Genomic DNA, 18,835 nt, shown 5'->3' with positions numbered 1-18,835 from the left:
GGTAGGCAAGGATTATTTTTCATGTTGATGGTTATGTAGTGAGAATTATCCAGCAATGCACTTGGACACAGGTCCCCATACATCTGACAACGAACACTTATTCAGTCAGATTTGGCCTGAGGTCATTGGATAACTGTAAATATGGCTCGCAATTGAAATGAGAAATGTTCCTTTATCTGCTTTCAAAAACAGACCCTTCCAAATGAAACGGATGCTCTTACCATATGTTTCAGTCAATTTTTTTTTACACCTGCTGTTACATTTTGCATGTCTCCAGTTGTTTATAATATCTGTTTTTAAGTTTGCATATTGTGACTAAGTTTGTACTTTACAAGGGTAGAGATGCAGGATCTGTGTGTGTTTTGACTGTCTGTGACGTTATAAATGATCAATATTTTGAAATTTGTTCATAAAACAAGGGTAGAGATGGTACAAGGGTAAAATTGTTCTGCATATGTACACCTACAGTACACTAGTAGTTGCATGTCGGTGTGGAAATGAATAAAGGCTTCACATGTTTTGTCACGCATATAGTATGTGGCCCTTCACTTGGTTTCAAAAACTCAATGTGGCCCTTGAGCTTAAAGGTTTGCCTACCCCTGCGCTAAGCTGTCTTGAAGGCGTCTCTTTGTCCGTCCAATGTAGAATACCTTGCACTGTGGACATTCCAATCTGTAGATGACATGAGTGGTTTTGCAGGTAATGAAAGGCTTGACTTGATACTGTGTGCTAGTTGCATTCGAAAGAGCCCCTGGGTTTGTGTTCTAGCCAAATCGTTTGAGTTACCATTTTACAATTGTCATTTAGCAGGTGCCCTTATCCAGAACAACTTACAGGAGCAATTAGGGTTAAGTGCCTTGCTCAAGGGCACGTCGGCTCCGGATTCGAACCAGAAACCTTTAGGTTACTGGCCCAACACTCTTAACCACTAGGCTACCTGCTGCGAAGGTAGTTGTGGACTAATTTGTTATTCAGGGTAAGAGCTCTCTTAAAGCTTATGTCTGGTGGCTCTGGGAAGACTTTAGTAGCGTATCACTTTAATGATTCCACAATTTTTTGTTCTTTTAATGTTCTCTGCTTCAGTGCTACATTTTAGAACAAAGTACACTCTGGTGCATCACAAGGAGCTCCCCTCTACAAAAAGTCTTCTCTGTCAAGATGTCCACTCCTTGTCCCTGCTTCTTACAGCAGTCATGTTCAGATTTGTACTAGTCCTTCCAGCCAAGTCAGTTACAATTGCACATGCTCAAGACCGTAACAATCAGATCTGACTCAGACCCGTGACATTATTTAGAATTCTGGATCCGGATGCATTTAGTTCCTGGATCGGGTCTTGGGTACGTGCGGATCCGGAAAGACCTCTACTCACAAACCTCTAGTTGGTGGTGCAGCTGTATAACTTTTTGAGGATCTGAAAGCCCATGCCAAATCTTTTCAGGCCGCTGAGGCGGAAGAGGCACTATTATGCCCTCTAAACAACTGTGTGGGTGTTTGTGGACCATGTTAATTCCTTAGTGATGTGGACACAGAGGAACACGAAGCTCTTGACCCGTTCCACTACAGCCCCATCGATGTAGATGGGATGGGCGAGCACGCCCCCCATTTCCTGTCGTCCACGATCGGCTCCTTTTTGTCTTTGTGAAGTTGAGGGAGAGTTTGTCCTGGCACCACACTGCCAGGTCTCCGTTCTCCCTATAGTCAGCGTAGTCGGTTATCAGTCCTCCCATCATGTTGTCAGCGAACTTAATGATAAATTATAAAATATATATTTTATTATTATTTTGATGTCCCAGTTTTAAACACACATTGTTGGAGATTTCTGAGTTGTTTTGAATGCGGCATTCGCACACACCCCCTGAGTGGCCCCCATGTTGATGGTAAGCATGGCGGATGTGGTGTTGCCTTTCCTCACTGCCTGGGGGCAGCCCGTCAGGAAGTCCAGTTGCAGAGGGAGGTGTTCAGTCTAGGGGTGTCACCCTCCCCCCAAAAAACATATTGGGTGACCGAGAGCCATGTGCTCATTAGATATTTTACAATAGACACACCCTAGGTGTTTTAATGAAATCTGACACTTTAAGTGCACTGTTTGATGAAATAATTAAGACACCCAAATGACCCGAGGGAGCCAGAGGTCAAGATGACCAGAACCTGTTCCCCATCTGTTTCCTCCTGCTGGCCTATGCCGATTCTGCCGTTATGCTCCCGAAGTTGCCGGTAATGGGCAATTTACAATTTCTGACCATTTCTACCGCTCTGCATCCCAGTTCTAATTTTCATATTCACATTTTCGTGGAACAGTATTTTATTCTATTGCCAACTAGGTAAAAAACATAAGCTATATAAAGCCAACAATTAAGAAACTATAAATAAATAAATATCCTACAAAGGATTGTTCTTCAATCGCATTCATCTCTCTGCAACGAACTTGAAACATTGTATGTCCTGCAGCTCCCCCTAGCAAACTTGCAACATTGTATCAACTATTCTGGACCCTCAGAGTTTCCCGCACCACTGGATCAGAGCATGACATATTTCCCTTTCACAACATGCTCAGTTATCAAAATGTAGATTCCTTGGTTAATTTTTCAAATAAACTATTGCCAAATGTAGGCTATTTCTCAATGGATGTAAAAACAGGCTTTGTTTACTTGTTTGAGGTGAAGAGATACTTTCAAGCTCCACAACTCTTCAGTGGTGGTGAGTTTTAAGACCATCAGAAATGCTGTCAGACATCCCCAAATGGACACATTTATACATATGCTCGCAGGCAAAGTAGCCTAGGCCTAGTTCTTTCTGTGTAATACACGTCTTTACGCAACATAGACAGGAACGCTCCCAAAATACTCAAATGGAATGAAAGCAACTAAAACTTGTTTCTCACAAGTGTAGCATAGGTTGTGAGCTCTACAAACATCTTGTCCACTCTGACAATGAGAAACAACTAGTAATAACCTATTTAATGCATTAACAGAAATTACCGTCACCAAACAAACACGAAGATTAGAAATTAAGGTTAAATGCAGCGTAGCCTAGTGGTTAGAGCGTTGGACTAGTAACCGGAAGGTTGCAAGTTCAAACCCCCAAGCTGACAAGGTACAAATCTGTCGTTCTGCCCCTGAACAGGCAGTTAACCCACTGTTCCTAGGCCGTCATTGAAAATAAGAATTTGTTCTTAACTGACTTGCCTAGTTTAAATAAATAAAGGTACTACTGGTTATGAAATAAATTGCTAAACATTAACAATCAGAGGCAAACAATTCACACAATGAAGCAATGAAAAAATAAATGCGAATGAATGGGGGGGGGGGGGGAGACTCAGCTTAACTCCCCTTGACTATAATAAAGGGTTTCTTTATTTTGACTTGTCTACATTGTCGCAGTTGCAAATGAGAACTTGTTCTCAACTAGCCTACCTGGTTAAATAAAGGTGAAAAAAAAGAAGAAAAAAAAAGAATAATAAGTGAAGACGTCAAAACTATGAAATAACACACATGGTATCGTAGTAACCAAAAGTGTTAAACAAATCAAAATATAATTGTATAATTTAAGATTCTTCATAGTAGCCACCCGTTTCCTGGATGACAGCTTTGCACACTCTTGGCATTCTTTCAACCAGCTTCAACCTGGAATGCTTTTCCAACAATCTTGGAGTTCCCACATATGCTGAGCACTTGTTGGCTGCTTTTCCTTCACTCTGTGGTCCAACTCATCCCAAACCATATCAATTGAGTTGCGGTTGGGTGATTGTGGAGTCCAGGTCATCTAATGCAGCACTCCATCACACTCTTTGGTAAAATAGCCCTTACACAGCCTGGAGGTGTGTTGGGTCATTGTCCTGTTGAAAAACAAATGATAGTCCCACTAAGTGTAAACCAGATGGGATGGTGTATAGCTACAGAATGCTGTGGTAGCCATGCTACCCAAGCCATACAAATAAATGTGTCACCAGCAAAGCACCATTCCACAGTGAAGCATGGAGGTGTTGTGAACTACCTATGCGGAGGTCATCTGTTCACCTACTCTGCATCTCAAAGACCGCGGTTGGATCCAAAAATCTCAAATTTGGACTCATCAGACCAAAGGACAGATTTCCACCGGTCTAATATCCATTGCTTGTGTTTCTTGGCCCAAGCAAGTCTCTTCATATTGGTGTCTTTTTTAGTGGTTTCTTTGCAGCAATTCAACCATGAAGTCCTGATTCATGCAGTCGCCTGTGAAGTTGTTGAGGTGTCTCTTGAACTCTAAACCATTTATTTGGGCTGCAACTTCTGAGGCTGGTAACTCCAATGAACTTATGCTCTGCAGCAGCAGGTCTTGGGTCTTCATATCCTGTGCTGGACATTTTTCGCATTGATTGACCTTCATGTCTTAAAGAAATGATGGGTGTTACGCACGCCTCTATGAAGAGGGAACGCAACACCCTGCTACAACTAAACTCTCCGTGAAGCGAAAAAGGTATGGACTGTAGGTGCAAGAATGACAACAGGCAGAATGTGGTACCGTTTACAAGGACTTTATTCCTTTACACGGTAATATGGGGAAAAGGGGCTGGACGGAACCAAAGCAAAGAAAGTAAATCTCAAAGCCCCCCCCTCTCCTATCTTACCTGCCTACCCACCACTTACCTAATTTAGCACCACCTGGTGCCCTAACCAAAATACAGGGGGTGGTCCGCCCAGGTCTTACCTAGTGTGCCTAGACAGTGAATATACTACGGGTATATGTATGCCCGCGGGCCTCTTGCCTAAGCACTCCCAAGGTGCCTTCCCCTTCTCCCCTGGGAACAAATGAAACAGAATATTAAACAATTTCACAATCAAATTAAGAAACAAAGGACATCAAATAAGCTCTATCTGAGCAACAAACTCAAAACATACCAACTTCCCAGCAATGAACTCCCAGCAGAATCAACCTCTAGCAAAATCTCTCAGCAATCCCTACCTCCAAATCTCTAGCAAATCTCTCTAGCAATGACCTCCCAGAAAATCTCTCTAGCAAAATCTCTCTCAGCAATCCCTACCTTAAATCTCTTTCTCCTGAACAGAACACTGGCTTTTATATAGCTTCAGAAGGAATGGGTAATTGGAGACCGCTGTGTCTTGACGAGGGGGCGGGGTCAGCTCTCCACTTAGCCATGGAGTCGACCAATCAGCTGCTTGAGGGATTTCAGGAAGCCATTTCCTGAAATAAACACATGCAAATACACAAACTACAACACATAATCTGGGGAACGTAACAATGGGCTGTTGTTTCTCTTTGCTTATTTGAGCTGTTCAAGCCATACTATGGACTTGTATTTTACCAAATTGGGCTATCTTCTATACACCTTCCTTTTCACAACACAACTGATTGGCACAAACACAAATTTTAACAAGGCACACCTGTTAATTGAAATGCATTCCAGGTGACTACCTCCATAAAGCTGGTTGAGAGGATGACTGCTTTGCACACTCCTGGCATTAAGGCAAAGGGTGGCTACTTTGAAGAATTTCAAATATTTAGATTTAACCCTTTTTTGTGGGTTACTACATGATTCCATATGTGTTATTTCATCGTTTTGATGTCTTCACTTATTATTATTATTATTATACAATGTCGATAATAGTCAAGATAAAGAAACGCTTGAATGAGTAGGTGTCCAAACTTTTTTGACTGGTACCGTACATTAGAGGTCAACCGATTTCTTTATTTTTTATATATATATATATCTATCTACATTTTTTTTTTTTTTTTTTTTTTTTTTTACCGGAATGGCTCAGAATAAAAATTTAAAAAAGTACATTATTTTTAGTTAGGGCTGATATCAAGTTTTCATAACAATCGGAAAACTGTATTTTTAAACACCGATTTTGGCCGATTTGATAAATAAATAATATATATTTTTAAAACACCTTTTATTTTATCTTTAACGGCCTAGGAACGGTGGGTTAACTGCCTCGTTCAGGGGCAGAACGGCAGATTTTCACCTTGTCAGCTCGGGGGATTCAACCTTACAGTTAACTAGTCCAATGCTATAACCACCTGCCTCTCGTTGCACTCCACGAGGAGACTGCCTGTTATGCGAATGCAGTAAGAAGCCAAGGTAAGTTGCTAGCTAGCATTAAACTTATCTTATAAATAATCAATCATAATCACTAGTTATAACTACACATGGTTGATTATATTACTAGTTTATCTAGCATGTCCTGCGTTGCATATAATCTGACTGAGCATACAAGTATCTGACTGAGCGGTGGTAGGCAGCAGCAGGCTCGTAAGCATTCATTCAAACAGCACTTTTGGGCATTTTGCCAGCAGCTCTTCGTTGTGCGCCAAGCATTGCGCTGTTTATGACTTCATGCCCATCAACTCCCTAGATGAGGCTGGTGTAACCGATGTGAAATGGCTAGGTAGTTAGCGGGGTGCGCGCTAATAGCGTTTCAAACGTCACTTGCTCTGAGATTTGGAGTGTTTGTTCCCCTTGCTCTGCATGGGTAACTCTGCTTCGAGGGTGGTTGTTGTGTTCCTGGTTCGAGCCCAGGGAGGAGCGAGGAGAGGGACGGAAGCTATACTGTTACATTGGCAATACTAAAGTGCCTATAAGAACATCCAATAGTCAAAGGTATATGAAATACAAATGGTATAGAGAGAAATAGTCCTATAATTCCTATAATAACTACAACTTAAAACTTCTTACCTGGGAATCTTGTTAAAAGGAACCACCAACTTTCATATGTTCTCATGTCCTGAGCAAGCAACTCAAACGTTAGCTTTCTTACATGGCACATTTTGCACTTTTACTTCTCCAACACTTTGTTTTTTCATTATTTAAACCAAATTGCACATGTTTCATTATTTATGAGGCTAAATTGATTTTATTTAAGTATTATATTAAGTTAAAATAAGTGTTCATTCAGTATTGTTGTAATTGTCATTATTACAAAGACATTTTTCAAAAAATCGGCCAAGTAATCGGTATCGGCTTATTTGGGTCATAATCGGTCGACCTCTATTGTATATCCATGTCCTCGTTGAGCCGTGACTCTGATAAACAGGATATTACAGTTTCAGGTAAAGTGACTATGCAGCAACGTAAAAAAAAAAGGGGGTCAATGCAAATAGTCATGGTAGCCATTTGTTTGACTGTTTAGCAGTCTTTTGGCTTGGGGGTAGAAGCTGTTAAGGAGCCTTTTGGGCCTAGACTTGGCACTCCGGTACTGCTTGCCATGCGGCTGCAGAGAGAACAGTTTTTGACTTTGGAGGCTAGAGTCTTTTGACCCTTAAAAAACAAACAAAAAATGTGGGCCTTCCTCTGACCACCTGGTGTAGAGGTCCTGGATGGCAGGAAGCTTGGCCCCAGTGATGTACTGGGCTGTACGCACTACCCTTTGTAATGCCTTGAGGGCGGGGGTAGATTTCACAAAAGGTGGCCACATAACATATGATTGGTAATGCTTTGAAGGTTTTTCATTTAACTGGTGAATGACAATTGCCATTGATGTTATTACATTATAACTGTTGCTGTGTGTTTTGTGTCCATTAGGGTGGGATGTTGACCATGCTGGGCTCCCTGGCCATGATGGCTTGGCTGGCTATGACTCCCCACAGCCCTCTGACTGAGAAGAAGAGACTGGCCATCCTCTCTGGTTTTGCCTTCTTCACAGGTAACCTCATCTGCCCTATAGATCTGTCAGAAAAGGGCCTACACAGTGTGTGCACTCATTCAATCACCTTCATGCATTTAAAAGCATTGGATTGGTGCAAACATGGCTGGAGGGAGTTTTCACCATAGAGATCCTATTAAATTACGAAAGGGACTATTTCATAAACCCTCACTTCCAGAATGGGGTGAAATTGGCAGCCATAAATGCGGTAAAGAGGTCAATCGAACTTGACCACAACAATGGAATTGCCATGGAAACTCTTGGTGGAAAGATCCTGAGTCACCCCATTGCCCCCTAGCAAAATTAGGTTACATTTTAGGCTATTGTTTAAATGTGTATTAATAATCAGGAGTATAGTGCTTGTATGAACGGGAGTTAGCATTTAGCAGTCGCTTCTTATAAACCTGAAAAGGGACAACTTCTACATGTTTTACAACAGAAACAGACAAATGTATCAATTGGACTTTAGCAACCACATTGTGGGCCTGTTACAATACATAAAACTTGACGGATGACAAATATCCCTTTTGTTACATCAGATTTGTTGAATGTGGGCCAATCTGGTCAATGGAACATCTGTGTTCCGTTGACTCTTTTACCACATCTTATATTGGTCATGGAGAAATCCAAACCAGTCTAATTGGAATGAATGGCAGTCGAGGCATAATCCTTTTTTTGTTATCAACCTTTTATTTATTTTTAAAGGAACACAGACAATAACAAAAAGCAGCCGGAATGGTCATGCAGTAGGTAAATAATTGAATGTTACTAGGTTACCCGTGGGTGTGGTTTTGCACCAAGTTTGGAGTGGATAAAAAGGACGCGCCAGAGAACAAGTCTGAATGCTGGCCATCATGTAAACTATCCAGCGGCACAGCAATACCCACTGTTGGATTCTGGGGGAAACTTTGAACATTGTTATACTCAGAAGTTTAGGAACATTAGTTACAGAAGAGACCTGAGGGGTGCCATAATGAAGCTTGGGAGGGGCTGAGTGCAGGGAACACGATTGCATGTTCTCCCATTATCAGTGGAAGTACTGATAAGGGGAGAAACCGTTGAAGGCTCATATCACTTAGCTCCCTGCTTAGCAATAATGATGCAATGTTTAGCGATTAGGAGACTCCCACCCAAAGTGGGGTGTGAATACTACCACGGGGGAAGCCATGTCTGTGTCTGAATTACAGCTGTATCGACCCATAGAGAAGCTTAACCAAGTTGAATTCTTCGTAGTGTCCGTGAGTTATTTACTCTGAAAATTAGAACCTAACATTGCTAATCCTCGTCAACCGCGCCCCGCAAATTGAGAGAATCCTCCTCTTTGGATTGGAAAGTTATCATTTCTGCGCCATGTTTGAGTGTGACAGCAGAAATGCTTGGAATCTGCTTTTCTGAGACCAGTCCCTTGTCTTAAAGGCCAGATGCATGGTGTAGTTGCATTGGTGAAGTTACTGTAGTCTGCCCGGCCAGAGTGGGAGCGTTCTTCCTAGCTGCCTTCAGAATGCAGTGTCGGTCAGTGAATCTGCGCACCAAGAAAATCAAGGTTTGGGATCTGGCTGAGTTGCCAATGTGCCTGCCTATGTAAAGAGCTCTCATAACTTCCAGTTCGGTACCAGTCAGCTCTGGAAACCACTCTGGAAGTTCTCTTGATGAAAGAGTGCATTCTGGCCCTATTCTCACATTTTTCTGTTGCATGCCCTCATAGCAAGCCATTTTCTCCTCCATCGTCCAATTCTGGTTTGGCCCTGAATCGACTTCTCCTTACATTTGTCAAGTCTATTGTCCAGCTTTGCACTCAGCTCAAAGTTTTTTCCCGATTTTTATTTTATTTAATTTATTTAAAAAAAAAAAAATCCCCTTCGTTTTTTTTTTTACATCAGTAATGCACTTGGAAACGTAATCCTGAATAAAATCCAACTTTTTTTTGTACTCCACTAAACTCTGAGGCGATGAACTCTTGTAAACCAACAAGAGTTCGTCGCCTCAGAGTTTAGTGGAGTACAAAAAAAAGTTGGATTTTATTCAGGATTACGTAAATGTAAGGAGAAGTCGCTTTGTTGTCAGGAGATGTCTTTGATTTAGCTCGTAAAGTGTGGCGTGTTATCGTAAGTTACTAAATACTGTTACAGGTTAGCTGTGTTAAATCAACTGAAATGCTTCTGAAAAAGCAGCCATATTTCTGCATATTTCTGTCACATGACTCCCATTAGTTAGAGGCATAATCCTGATTTGACTTGAGCAGGAAAATTTAAGTGAGGCATGTGATATCAGGAAACGTATAATAGAATTGTCAACCTAAAAATATTGTCATAATTATAAATACAGCTTATTCAGGTTTTTAGAAATTCTGTATAAATATCCTCTAAATATGTAAACAGACAAATGTCTCCATTTTTTGTTTTCTTGGAAAGCTGTGAGTGCTATTATATGATACAATATCACTGATTTCAGCCAGTGTGTGGCTGTAGATTGACTATTGTTTGAATGGAATGTTTTTATATTGGCAGTTAATTTCATAAACATTTTTCAAATTATTTATTTAAGTGGATGGCTAGCTAGTGAACAAACATTAAAAATCATTCTTCAAACTCATTGTGTAAAATAATCTTATCACAATGGCTGACCTTTTATTCCATCATAAGAAGGTTCATGTCCGTTCTAATTCTATGTTTTCCCCCATATTCCCATGAGGGGAGGGTACGAGTACACACTTCCAAAGAAAGCTAGAGAATTGGAATGCAGCCTATGTATTTTTAACTATTGAAGTTTTCCTCTTCATTTCAGGGGTTGGTTTGGGCCCAACCATGGATTACGTCATCTCTATTAACCCAAGGTAAGATGACAGTAATAATGTGTATAGTTTAATAATAATAATGTGGTAGTTTCTTTCAATGAGGGGTTTCTCCTGAGGTGACTGAATGAGCCTCACATCTCTCTGCTCCTACAACCAGCATCATTGTGACAGCTTTCCTGGGGACCTCAATCATCTTTTTGTGCTTCACGCTGAGTGCCCTCTACGCCCAGCGCAGGAGCTACCTCTTCCTTGGAGGTAAAGTGCTGAACTTTCTTATTCATGCATAACGGACCAAATAATGAAAGACTAGCACTGTAGTTTTGAGTTCCACGAAGTGGGTGTGGAAGTGGTGACATATTTTTTGCTATCTATAAATAAGTATAAACCACCTGGTACCAACAACCTGTATGGTAAATTGCTGAGGTTGGTGGTGGAATGCATTGTGACTCCTGTTTGTCACATCTTAAATGTAAGCCTAGAAGATGGTGGGTGTGTGTGTGTGTGTGTGTGCCCTCAGACATGGAAGCAAAGGTCATTTCGCTACTCAGGAATAGCAGAGCACCCACCACTTTAATGATTTAAACAGCCGACCAATCAGCCTGTTACAAGTGCTTAGCAAACTTTGGGGGAAAAACTGACCTTGAATAAAGCCTGTGTGTCTATGCACGCCGACGACTCAACAGTATACACATTGGCTGCCACAGTAAAATAATTAACATCCTTAACAAAATCAAATCAAATTTATTTGCCACATGCGACAAATACAACAGGTGTAGTAAACCTTACAGTGAAATGCTTACTTACAAGCCCTTAACCAACAATGCTTTTAGAATTTTTAAGAAAAAAGCGTTAAGGAGAGGTATATCTATATTTCCATGTCTAACAATTGTATTTATCGACATTTATAATGAGTATGTCTGTAAAATTATGTGGCTCTCTGCAATATCACTGGATGTTTTCGGAACTAGTGAACGTAACGCGCCAATGTATACTGAGATTTATTTATATAAATATGAACTTTATCAAACAAAACATACATGTATTGTGTAACATGAAGTCCTATGAGTGTCATCTGATGAAGATCATTAAAGGTTAGGGATTCATTTTCTCTCTTTGTGCTTTTTGTGACTCCTCTCTTTGGCTGGAAAAATGGCTGAATTTTTCTGTTTGTGCTGACCTAACATAATAATTTGTGGTGCTTTCGCTGTAAAGCCTATTTGAAATCGGACACTGTGGTGGGATGAGCAATTTTAATTATTCGATTTCTGTTGTTTTGAATTTGGTGCCCTGCACTTTCACTGGTTGTCATAACGATCCCGTTCACGGGATTGCAGCCCTAAGAAGTTAACTACATGGAACTCTGCCACTGCAGGTATTTAAAAAAAAAAAAGTAACCTTTATTTAACTAGCTAAGTCAGTTAAGAACAAATTCTTACTTGCTATGACTACCTACCCCGGCCAAACCCAGATGACGCTGGGCCAATTGAGTGCCGCCCTATGGGACTCCTGATCACGGCCGGTTGTGATAAAGCCTGGATTCGAAACAGGGTGTCTGTAATGACTCCTCTAGCACTGAGACGCAGTGGCTTAGACTGCTGCGCCACTCGTAATTTGCACTTATGTATTAGACCTAGATATTGTGTGTATGTACTGATATGTAGGCTGCGTGTGATGCTTTTTTTTAATGTATGTATTGCGGTCCTTGACTAATGTTCTGTATTGTTTCATGTGGACCCCAGGAAGAGTGAAGGGGATCCTAATGAATACCAAAGTGTTCTGTGCTGCTTACCAGATATTGTGTAATGTAAAGGAACTGAAACTATAGAAAGTAAACTCACACACCTTGAAGTGCTACCAGGTGCATAGAGAAAAAAGTGTACTCATTACCAGTGTGCTGGAGTTTTCCTTTTTTATTAAGGAACTGAAACTTACCACTCTGGATTTAGTGAGACTGTGCTCACTAAATAAATGTTACCAAATATTCTGTTCATTTATCGCAAAAATATTTCTGTCTTTCAGGTACTCTAATGTCCGGACTGTCCATCCTGCTCCTGGTCTCTTTCCTCAACATGTTCCTGGGGTCTGTCATGTTGTTTACGGTAAAGAGGAAAATAACCCAATATTATGGTTGCTTTGTTTTGATCCATTATTATTGCTACACAATGCTACTCTTCATGGACTTAGCTATTAGTTACAGTATGACTTGCGCTGGTTGTCATTTTCACCAAGCATTTCTCTCTCTGTGTGTGTCTAGGCTCACATGTACCTCGGTCTGGTCATCATGTGTGGATTTGTGCTGTTTGACACTCAACTCATCATTGAGAAGGCTGAGATGGGAGACAAAGACTACATCTGGTAAGGGACACACACTCTCTCTGGGCCTGGTGATGAGGGTGCCACTGTCATCTGGAATTTAGTCTGTCAGCCCGTGACTATAAATTAAAATGTTTCTTTGGTACCACTCCTAAAGTTAGGAGCACAACATAACATTTTAGAGCACCAGAAAAAAGGATAAACATTTTTGTTGTTGTTGAGATATAGCCTTATATTGGGCAAAAATGATTTTGACTTTAAGCACATGTTGTGCAATAGCAACTAATAGGTAACCCTGTAAATAGATTTGTTAATTTATAAAAAGCTAAAATGTTGACGTAAATACCCGTCACTGAAAATAGTTATTTCTGGAATATTAGATTTCTACATAGTTATGGCCCTATAAAATGTCTTTATTTTTGTTAACATAATTTCCCATTTTTGTTTTGCCCAAATTCCGTTTCATCCGTTTAATTCACTTAAAAAAAAAAAAAAATAGAACATCCAGTTTCAAGTCCAAAACAATACTTAAACCACATCAGGAGACTGCTTTTCTAAGACATTTACATTTTTTAGTGTGGTTACCCTTTAATTCAAGTGCACACCATGCACCTATAGCAATAGACTGTTTGGTTAAAAGTGTTTCTGTAGCGTGCGTGTGCGCGCAGAGCTTGCAAAACAAATGCCCAATGGATTGATGCAAGGAAGCATATCTTTCTGCCAGGTAGGCATAGGCTACTTTGTACTTAACATTTAATTGAGAAGGTTTTTGAGAAAGCCTTTCCATCTACCAGAAGGCAGTTGGCGTTAGCGATGCTAATGATTACACAAAGTGGTAGACATGCGCACGAACGGTACCGCGCGCGCACACAGAAGGGACATTCCTGTGCTTTGCATCTTCAGAAGGTTGCAGGAAATCCGAATCCCTGATCCGTTCTGTTCATGTCTCATGATATACTTGGACAAATTGAGTGAATCTTTCAAAATGTTTGGGCAAGAAACAATCTGTTTTGATGTGGCCTAGTATTGGTGCAACCATATTCGCTAACGAATCTGTTGGCTTTTTTTCTCTAAGCCACTCAGAAACACCAGTACAGTGAAACTTAATCATTACAACAATTATCTTTTTTTTTTTTTTCTAGGCGCACTGGTGCTCCCAAAGAGAGATTCCAGGTCGCACAAAAAAATATTAAGGAGCATGTTTATGGTTGTGCTTTAGGTTGAGAAGAAAAGATTGCACACAGAAAAACACAATACAATTGGTATGCACTTGGTAATTGGGGCTCTTTTACAATGAGCTTATGAAGTGTTTTGTAAGATATATGATAACTTCTCTTTTCACCCGGTTGAAGGCACTCTGTGGATCTCTTCTTGGACTTTGTGACCATCTTCAGGAAGCTCATGGTTATTCTGGCCATGCATGAGAAGGTACAATATTGACAGTGTATTGCTATTTTTATATAGCATACCGACTATAATACACGTTCACTATCTCTCATACACGTTGCTATGTTTTGAACCATAGAAAAACATGAACCTAGGACCAGAAAGCATTCTAAATACAATATGTGCGATAAACCAGCATATTGTAGAAATGTTGCACTTTGCACTGCTAGGCTAATAATGGTTTAATGTCAGTTAGGTGAAGTGTTCTCTTTATTTAGCAGGACAACAAGAAGAAGGAGAAGAAGTAAATGTGGAGGAATGCAAGCAAATAAAAGATCTGTGACTTGGAATTGCTTCAGGAGTGCTTCTGGTGCATTCACATAACTGCTTAATTATTCTAATTATTTAGACCATGTTTGATTTTGTACTTTGATATAGTGTCTTAATTGTTAGGAATCGATTGGTTTGGAATTTGGCTTTTGCGTAAGGTTTGATGTTAAGGTTTTAGACGTCCCTGTGTCTTTGTTTTTTTAACTCCCATTTTGTAGGGATGGTGTAGTTAACTAACATACTTATTTCGATAGTTATTTTTGCATTGTCAAGTAACGATTTGAGACAATTTGTTCTTTGCTCTTCCATCTGATTAAGCAGGAAATCAATGCCTCAAATAATTTTAAAATGTCCACTTTTTATATACCAACTGATTAAAGTACAGTATCAGTTTGGAGTTGTGCGAGGTTGTTAATTCTGTGAATATTATCTGTCCATTTGGGAATTCTGCCATTTTAAATAAGCCACACACTATATTAGTCTCAATTATCACATCACAGGCTTTTTGTTGTGATGAGTAATGAAGAACATGATGCATTTGTAAGGTGGACATTTACATGGGGTATCATTTATTAGCAAATTACAAATATTACTAGTGCTTTTACAGTACAATCCCTTTTTTACTGAAATCATGCATTCGTAACATTTCCCCTTGAATGATCAGAGTAATTTACTGGTTTAATTTAAGACATTGATTCTCTCTGTGAGGCTGCTCTAACCAGTCTTTCTGTTGTAGTTTGTGCCAATAGGGGATCTTGTCAGTTTGTTTTAATAAGATGCAAATGATAGAGCAGACAGCTTTGCATCTTAGATGTTAAATATTCAGACCTTGCACGGACTCATCTATTGAAACATAAATGACATTTTTCAATGTAATTGCTGGTGGTGTCGTCTGCTATGGTGTCAAGAAAGTGATGTTTTATGGATGGACTTGTATTGAGAAGTGTAATATATTTTCCTGATAAGGAATTTTGTCACTCTTGTTCTCTTTCCACTACTAACAAAGATTCAGTGATTGAAATAGAGGTGATCAGTAGAGAATCTGTGTTTCATGTAATTAGGTGACATGAAAGAAATCCCACTAATCTTCATGTTATTCCCTATGTGCAGGGGTAACAACATTTATTTTCAAGGTGCACTTAGTTTTATTGAGAGAATCTCCTGTGACAGGGGTTACGGGATTAATTGAGAAGGTATGGCAGTACTGCCAAAGTCAATTAACTCACTGAATCACATGGCATAGCATCCAGTTACCAGTCAGAATGTGTCCTCATCTACCCAGTAATAGCTTGGCTAAAGGATTAGCCATTACAAATGTTTCAACCTCTCGCTTGATGTTAGTAATCTAGATGACGTGAATTTTTTTTTAACCTTTTTAATTGAATGACATTGAACAGATAATCTGGCAGTCAAACATCCTCTGCTATGCAGCTCAAGGCTTTATTTTCTTAGAAGTGCCAATAACAATACAAGTTTACCAAACTAATCACCTGTTGCTTTTCAACTGAGGATTTTACTGTTTCAAAAATGAAATAACTGCATATCTTATACTGTGAAATTTGTTTTGCTTTTATGGGAGTTACTTATGTAATTCTGCTACATTTAATGTAATTTAAATTTGTTAAAATAAAGTTTGATTAAGTCAATGACACTTATGCTCATGTTTTAATAATGGTTGCAAAGAGGGTGAACGGGAATGACAAAAGTGCCTTTGAACGAGGTATGGTAGGTGCCAGGCACACCGGTTTCTGCCAAGAACTGCAATGCTACTGGGTTTTTCATGCGCAACTGTTTCCTGTGTGTGTATCAAAAATGGTAACTTGACACAACTGTGGGAAGCATTTGGCATCAACATGGGCCAGCATCCCTGTGGAATGCTTTTGACACCTTGTAGAGTCCATTCCCTGATGAATTGAGGCTGTTCTGAGGGCAAAAGGGAGTGTAACTTAATATTAGAAAGTGTTCCTAATTTGTTTGTACACCAAGTGTGTCGTCCTAACTGTAAACATTGTGTATAGTACTGAATGTACCCTGTCATCTCTGGGATATAAACACTAGTTATTTGATTCGGTGCTGTCTGCACTAATGATTAAAGTGTAATTTACTATGGATGTAACATATTTTTATTAACTTTTGGGTCAGATTTAATATACTTCCTAAATTTCTCACGCCCGTCAACGGACCGGTATGTGTCGGACAGCTCTGTTGCTTTGATTTCAGAATCCCTGTCCAGTCATCTCTCAGGACAGTGTTTGCTCCAATACCAGGCACCTCCACACCTGAGAACATTCAGTCCAATCTAGCCAATACCAGTGTCCATATTAGGGCAGTGTTGCCATGGAAACAGTGATGATGATGAGGAGGAGCGCAGTGGGTCTGGTGGGGGGATGGCTGGGGGCCAGGGAGATCCTTGGGGGGCGGGGTCCGTTGCAGAGGGGGGTGTTACAGCAGCTAATGCAGACAGAGCCCACCCGACCTGGGACACAGAAAGACTGATACCCTGCTGAAACAATCAGACAGGTGGAGAAGGAGGCACAGGCCTTCCTGTAAATCACACCTGGAGGAAGATAGAGAAGACAAAGCCTTGGCCAAAAATTACACAAAGGGTGCACATTTTAGATCTTGTAAAACAAAAGTTATTTACTATTAACCTACTAGAATAAATTCAGACTTGAGGTCAGAAAAAGTCAACAAGGCTCACCATTTTCACCCACAATCACCTCCTTCTGACAGGCATTCTGGATGTTTGCTGTGCAGTTGACAATGAACTTTGGAGCTGAACAGTCATTGTCCAACAGAGTCTCTTCACAGTGGTAACACTGCATCTGATAAGGCCAGACTGAAACGCATGCACACACACTAATTGTGATGCCTAAAATACATGGAAGGAAATCTCTAGTTACAGTGCACGAGAGTGGAAGTACGTGTTTCCAAGCAACCTCCATGGAGATAATGCAGTGCAGAAACTCCACAAGAGGGAGCCATTTCCCTCTGTTTATGCCTCTATTCCCTCTAATACATTGATAAATCCATTGTCCAGTGCCCTTTTCAATCAGATTGGACAGTAAAACAGCGGAGGTTTAAACCTGCTTAAAATGCTATATCCACTGCTTTTTCAACTACACTGTTACTCATTTTAACACACTATTATTATGACCACTGTCTCAGGAAAAGGAGATATTCAGATACACTTTTAAATGTGAAGGCTATCCAGTCACTTGTGGTGAAATGCCAAATCCCAACAGCCAATACAGAGATAATCATTAGTATGAAGAATCCTTGACTCACTCAACCTTGCTTCCATATTTGTAATCAGTACAGTCACCCAGCTAGTGTTCAACAGAGACGTTTGGAATAGATCTGTTGTGCTTCCTCTGACTATCTGGGCTTGATTGATATGTTATGCCTGCATGATCTGATGGATATTGCTTGCAACACATAAAACGCATTATAGGAGCACTTTGTAAAACACATCGCTATATCACTAATTTGACCCCCCAAAAACGGATTACATCCTATATTCGTGGTACTGTACTTTGTCTCTGTCTGTCGGGTCATTAACTATAAAATATGAATGCAATGTGGCCAAACATTATTATTGCATTAGCCATAGTTCAAACAAAAATATTAACCTGTCTAACTATAAGGGTGTTGGAGCAGAAATTCTGTCTGAATGACAGATTGACAGAATGGCCATTTTAATCATGTTCACCGACTGGTATTATGATTATGACAGGTTGGCTCAGACTCCAAAGGTAAAACAAGTTCAATCATTCATTTCTGTCATTGTGTGTAATTGCGATTGCATTCATATTTGCATCATTTTAGAACATAATGTATACATTATATTAGCAGAGAGCCTTAACGCATGGATTTAGTTGGGTAGGCTAAAAGGCTTCTCAAAAATCTCATTTTATTCTAGACTATAAACTTTAAATTGAGAGATTTTGGGGTAACGAGACAGTAATTAAGAAATGAATTATTACTCCGGATTGCCACTGTTATAAATAATATAAATAAATCTACACTGACATTTAAAAAAAGAGAAACAGTAGTTATGTACCTGAGCAAAGGACGCATCCACACAGAGAAGCGAGGAGAACAAACGATTGCATCGTCCATAAACTCCATCAGGTTACTTTTTCTCCCAAAAAAACATTACACAGTTGTATGGTCAGCCTCAACTTGAATCCACTTCTGATCAAGTAGGAGCAGTAATATCACCAGTAAGCATGCAGTGTCATGCCTAAAAAGGTTTCTAGGTGGCTTGCTTCTCCTAACTTTGAGTGCGCTCTGTTTGGCAAGCGTCACAGAATCAATCTCAATCTGACGCTTCGATCACACCGACGGTATCGTTGCGCCAAATGGG

The 18,835-nt window shown here is 40.1% G+C and overlaps 2 protein-coding genes across 3 annotated transcripts in view; one reads left to right on the top strand and one right to left on the bottom strand.

The window, feature by feature from the left end:
• Positions 1-16,117, top strand: part of tegt (testis enhanced gene transcript (BAX inhibitor 1)) — a 27,537-nt gene extending 11,420 nt beyond the window's left edge. Inside the window, exons 4-10 of one of the 2 annotated variants that reach the window (XM_020488093.2) lie at positions 7,523-7,643; positions 10,428-10,476; positions 10,595-10,692; positions 12,457-12,536; positions 12,692-12,792; positions 14,103-14,178; positions 14,415-16,117. In XM_020488093.2, coding sequence (XP_020343682.1) covers positions 7,523-7,643; positions 10,428-10,476; positions 10,595-10,692; positions 12,457-12,536; positions 12,692-12,792; positions 14,103-14,178; positions 14,415-14,444 — 555 coding nt within the window. In that variant the 3' untranslated portion in view covers positions 14,445-16,117. The remainder of the gene's footprint in view (positions 1-7,522; positions 7,644-10,427; positions 10,477-10,594; positions 10,693-12,456; positions 12,537-12,691; positions 12,793-14,102; positions 14,179-14,414) is intronic. The other variant, XM_020488101.2, reaches the window with a different exon arrangement.
• On the bottom strand, positions 15,835-18,835 carry LOC116374027 (ly6/PLAUR domain-containing protein 1-like). Its single transcript, XM_031823639.1, has 3 exons — positions 18,530-18,835; positions 17,168-17,305; positions 15,835-17,023 (listed from the first exon to the last, which is right to left on the bottom strand). The coding sequence occupies exons 1-3, from the start codon at positions 18,579-18,581 to the stop codon at positions 16,788-16,790; spliced, it is 426 nt and encodes a 141-aa protein (XP_031679499.1). The 5' UTR covers positions 18,582-18,835; the 3' UTR covers positions 15,835-16,787.

The sequence above is a fragment of the Oncorhynchus kisutch genome, linkage group LG1 (assembly GCF_002021735.2).
Source record: "Oncorhynchus kisutch isolate 150728-3 linkage group LG1, Okis_V2, whole genome shotgun sequence".
Lineage (NCBI taxonomy): Eukaryota > Metazoa > Chordata > Actinopteri > Salmoniformes > Salmonidae > Oncorhynchus > Oncorhynchus kisutch.
The sequence above is the reverse complement of the archived record's forward strand: the minus strand, read 5'-3'. Positions and strand labels throughout refer to the sequence as shown.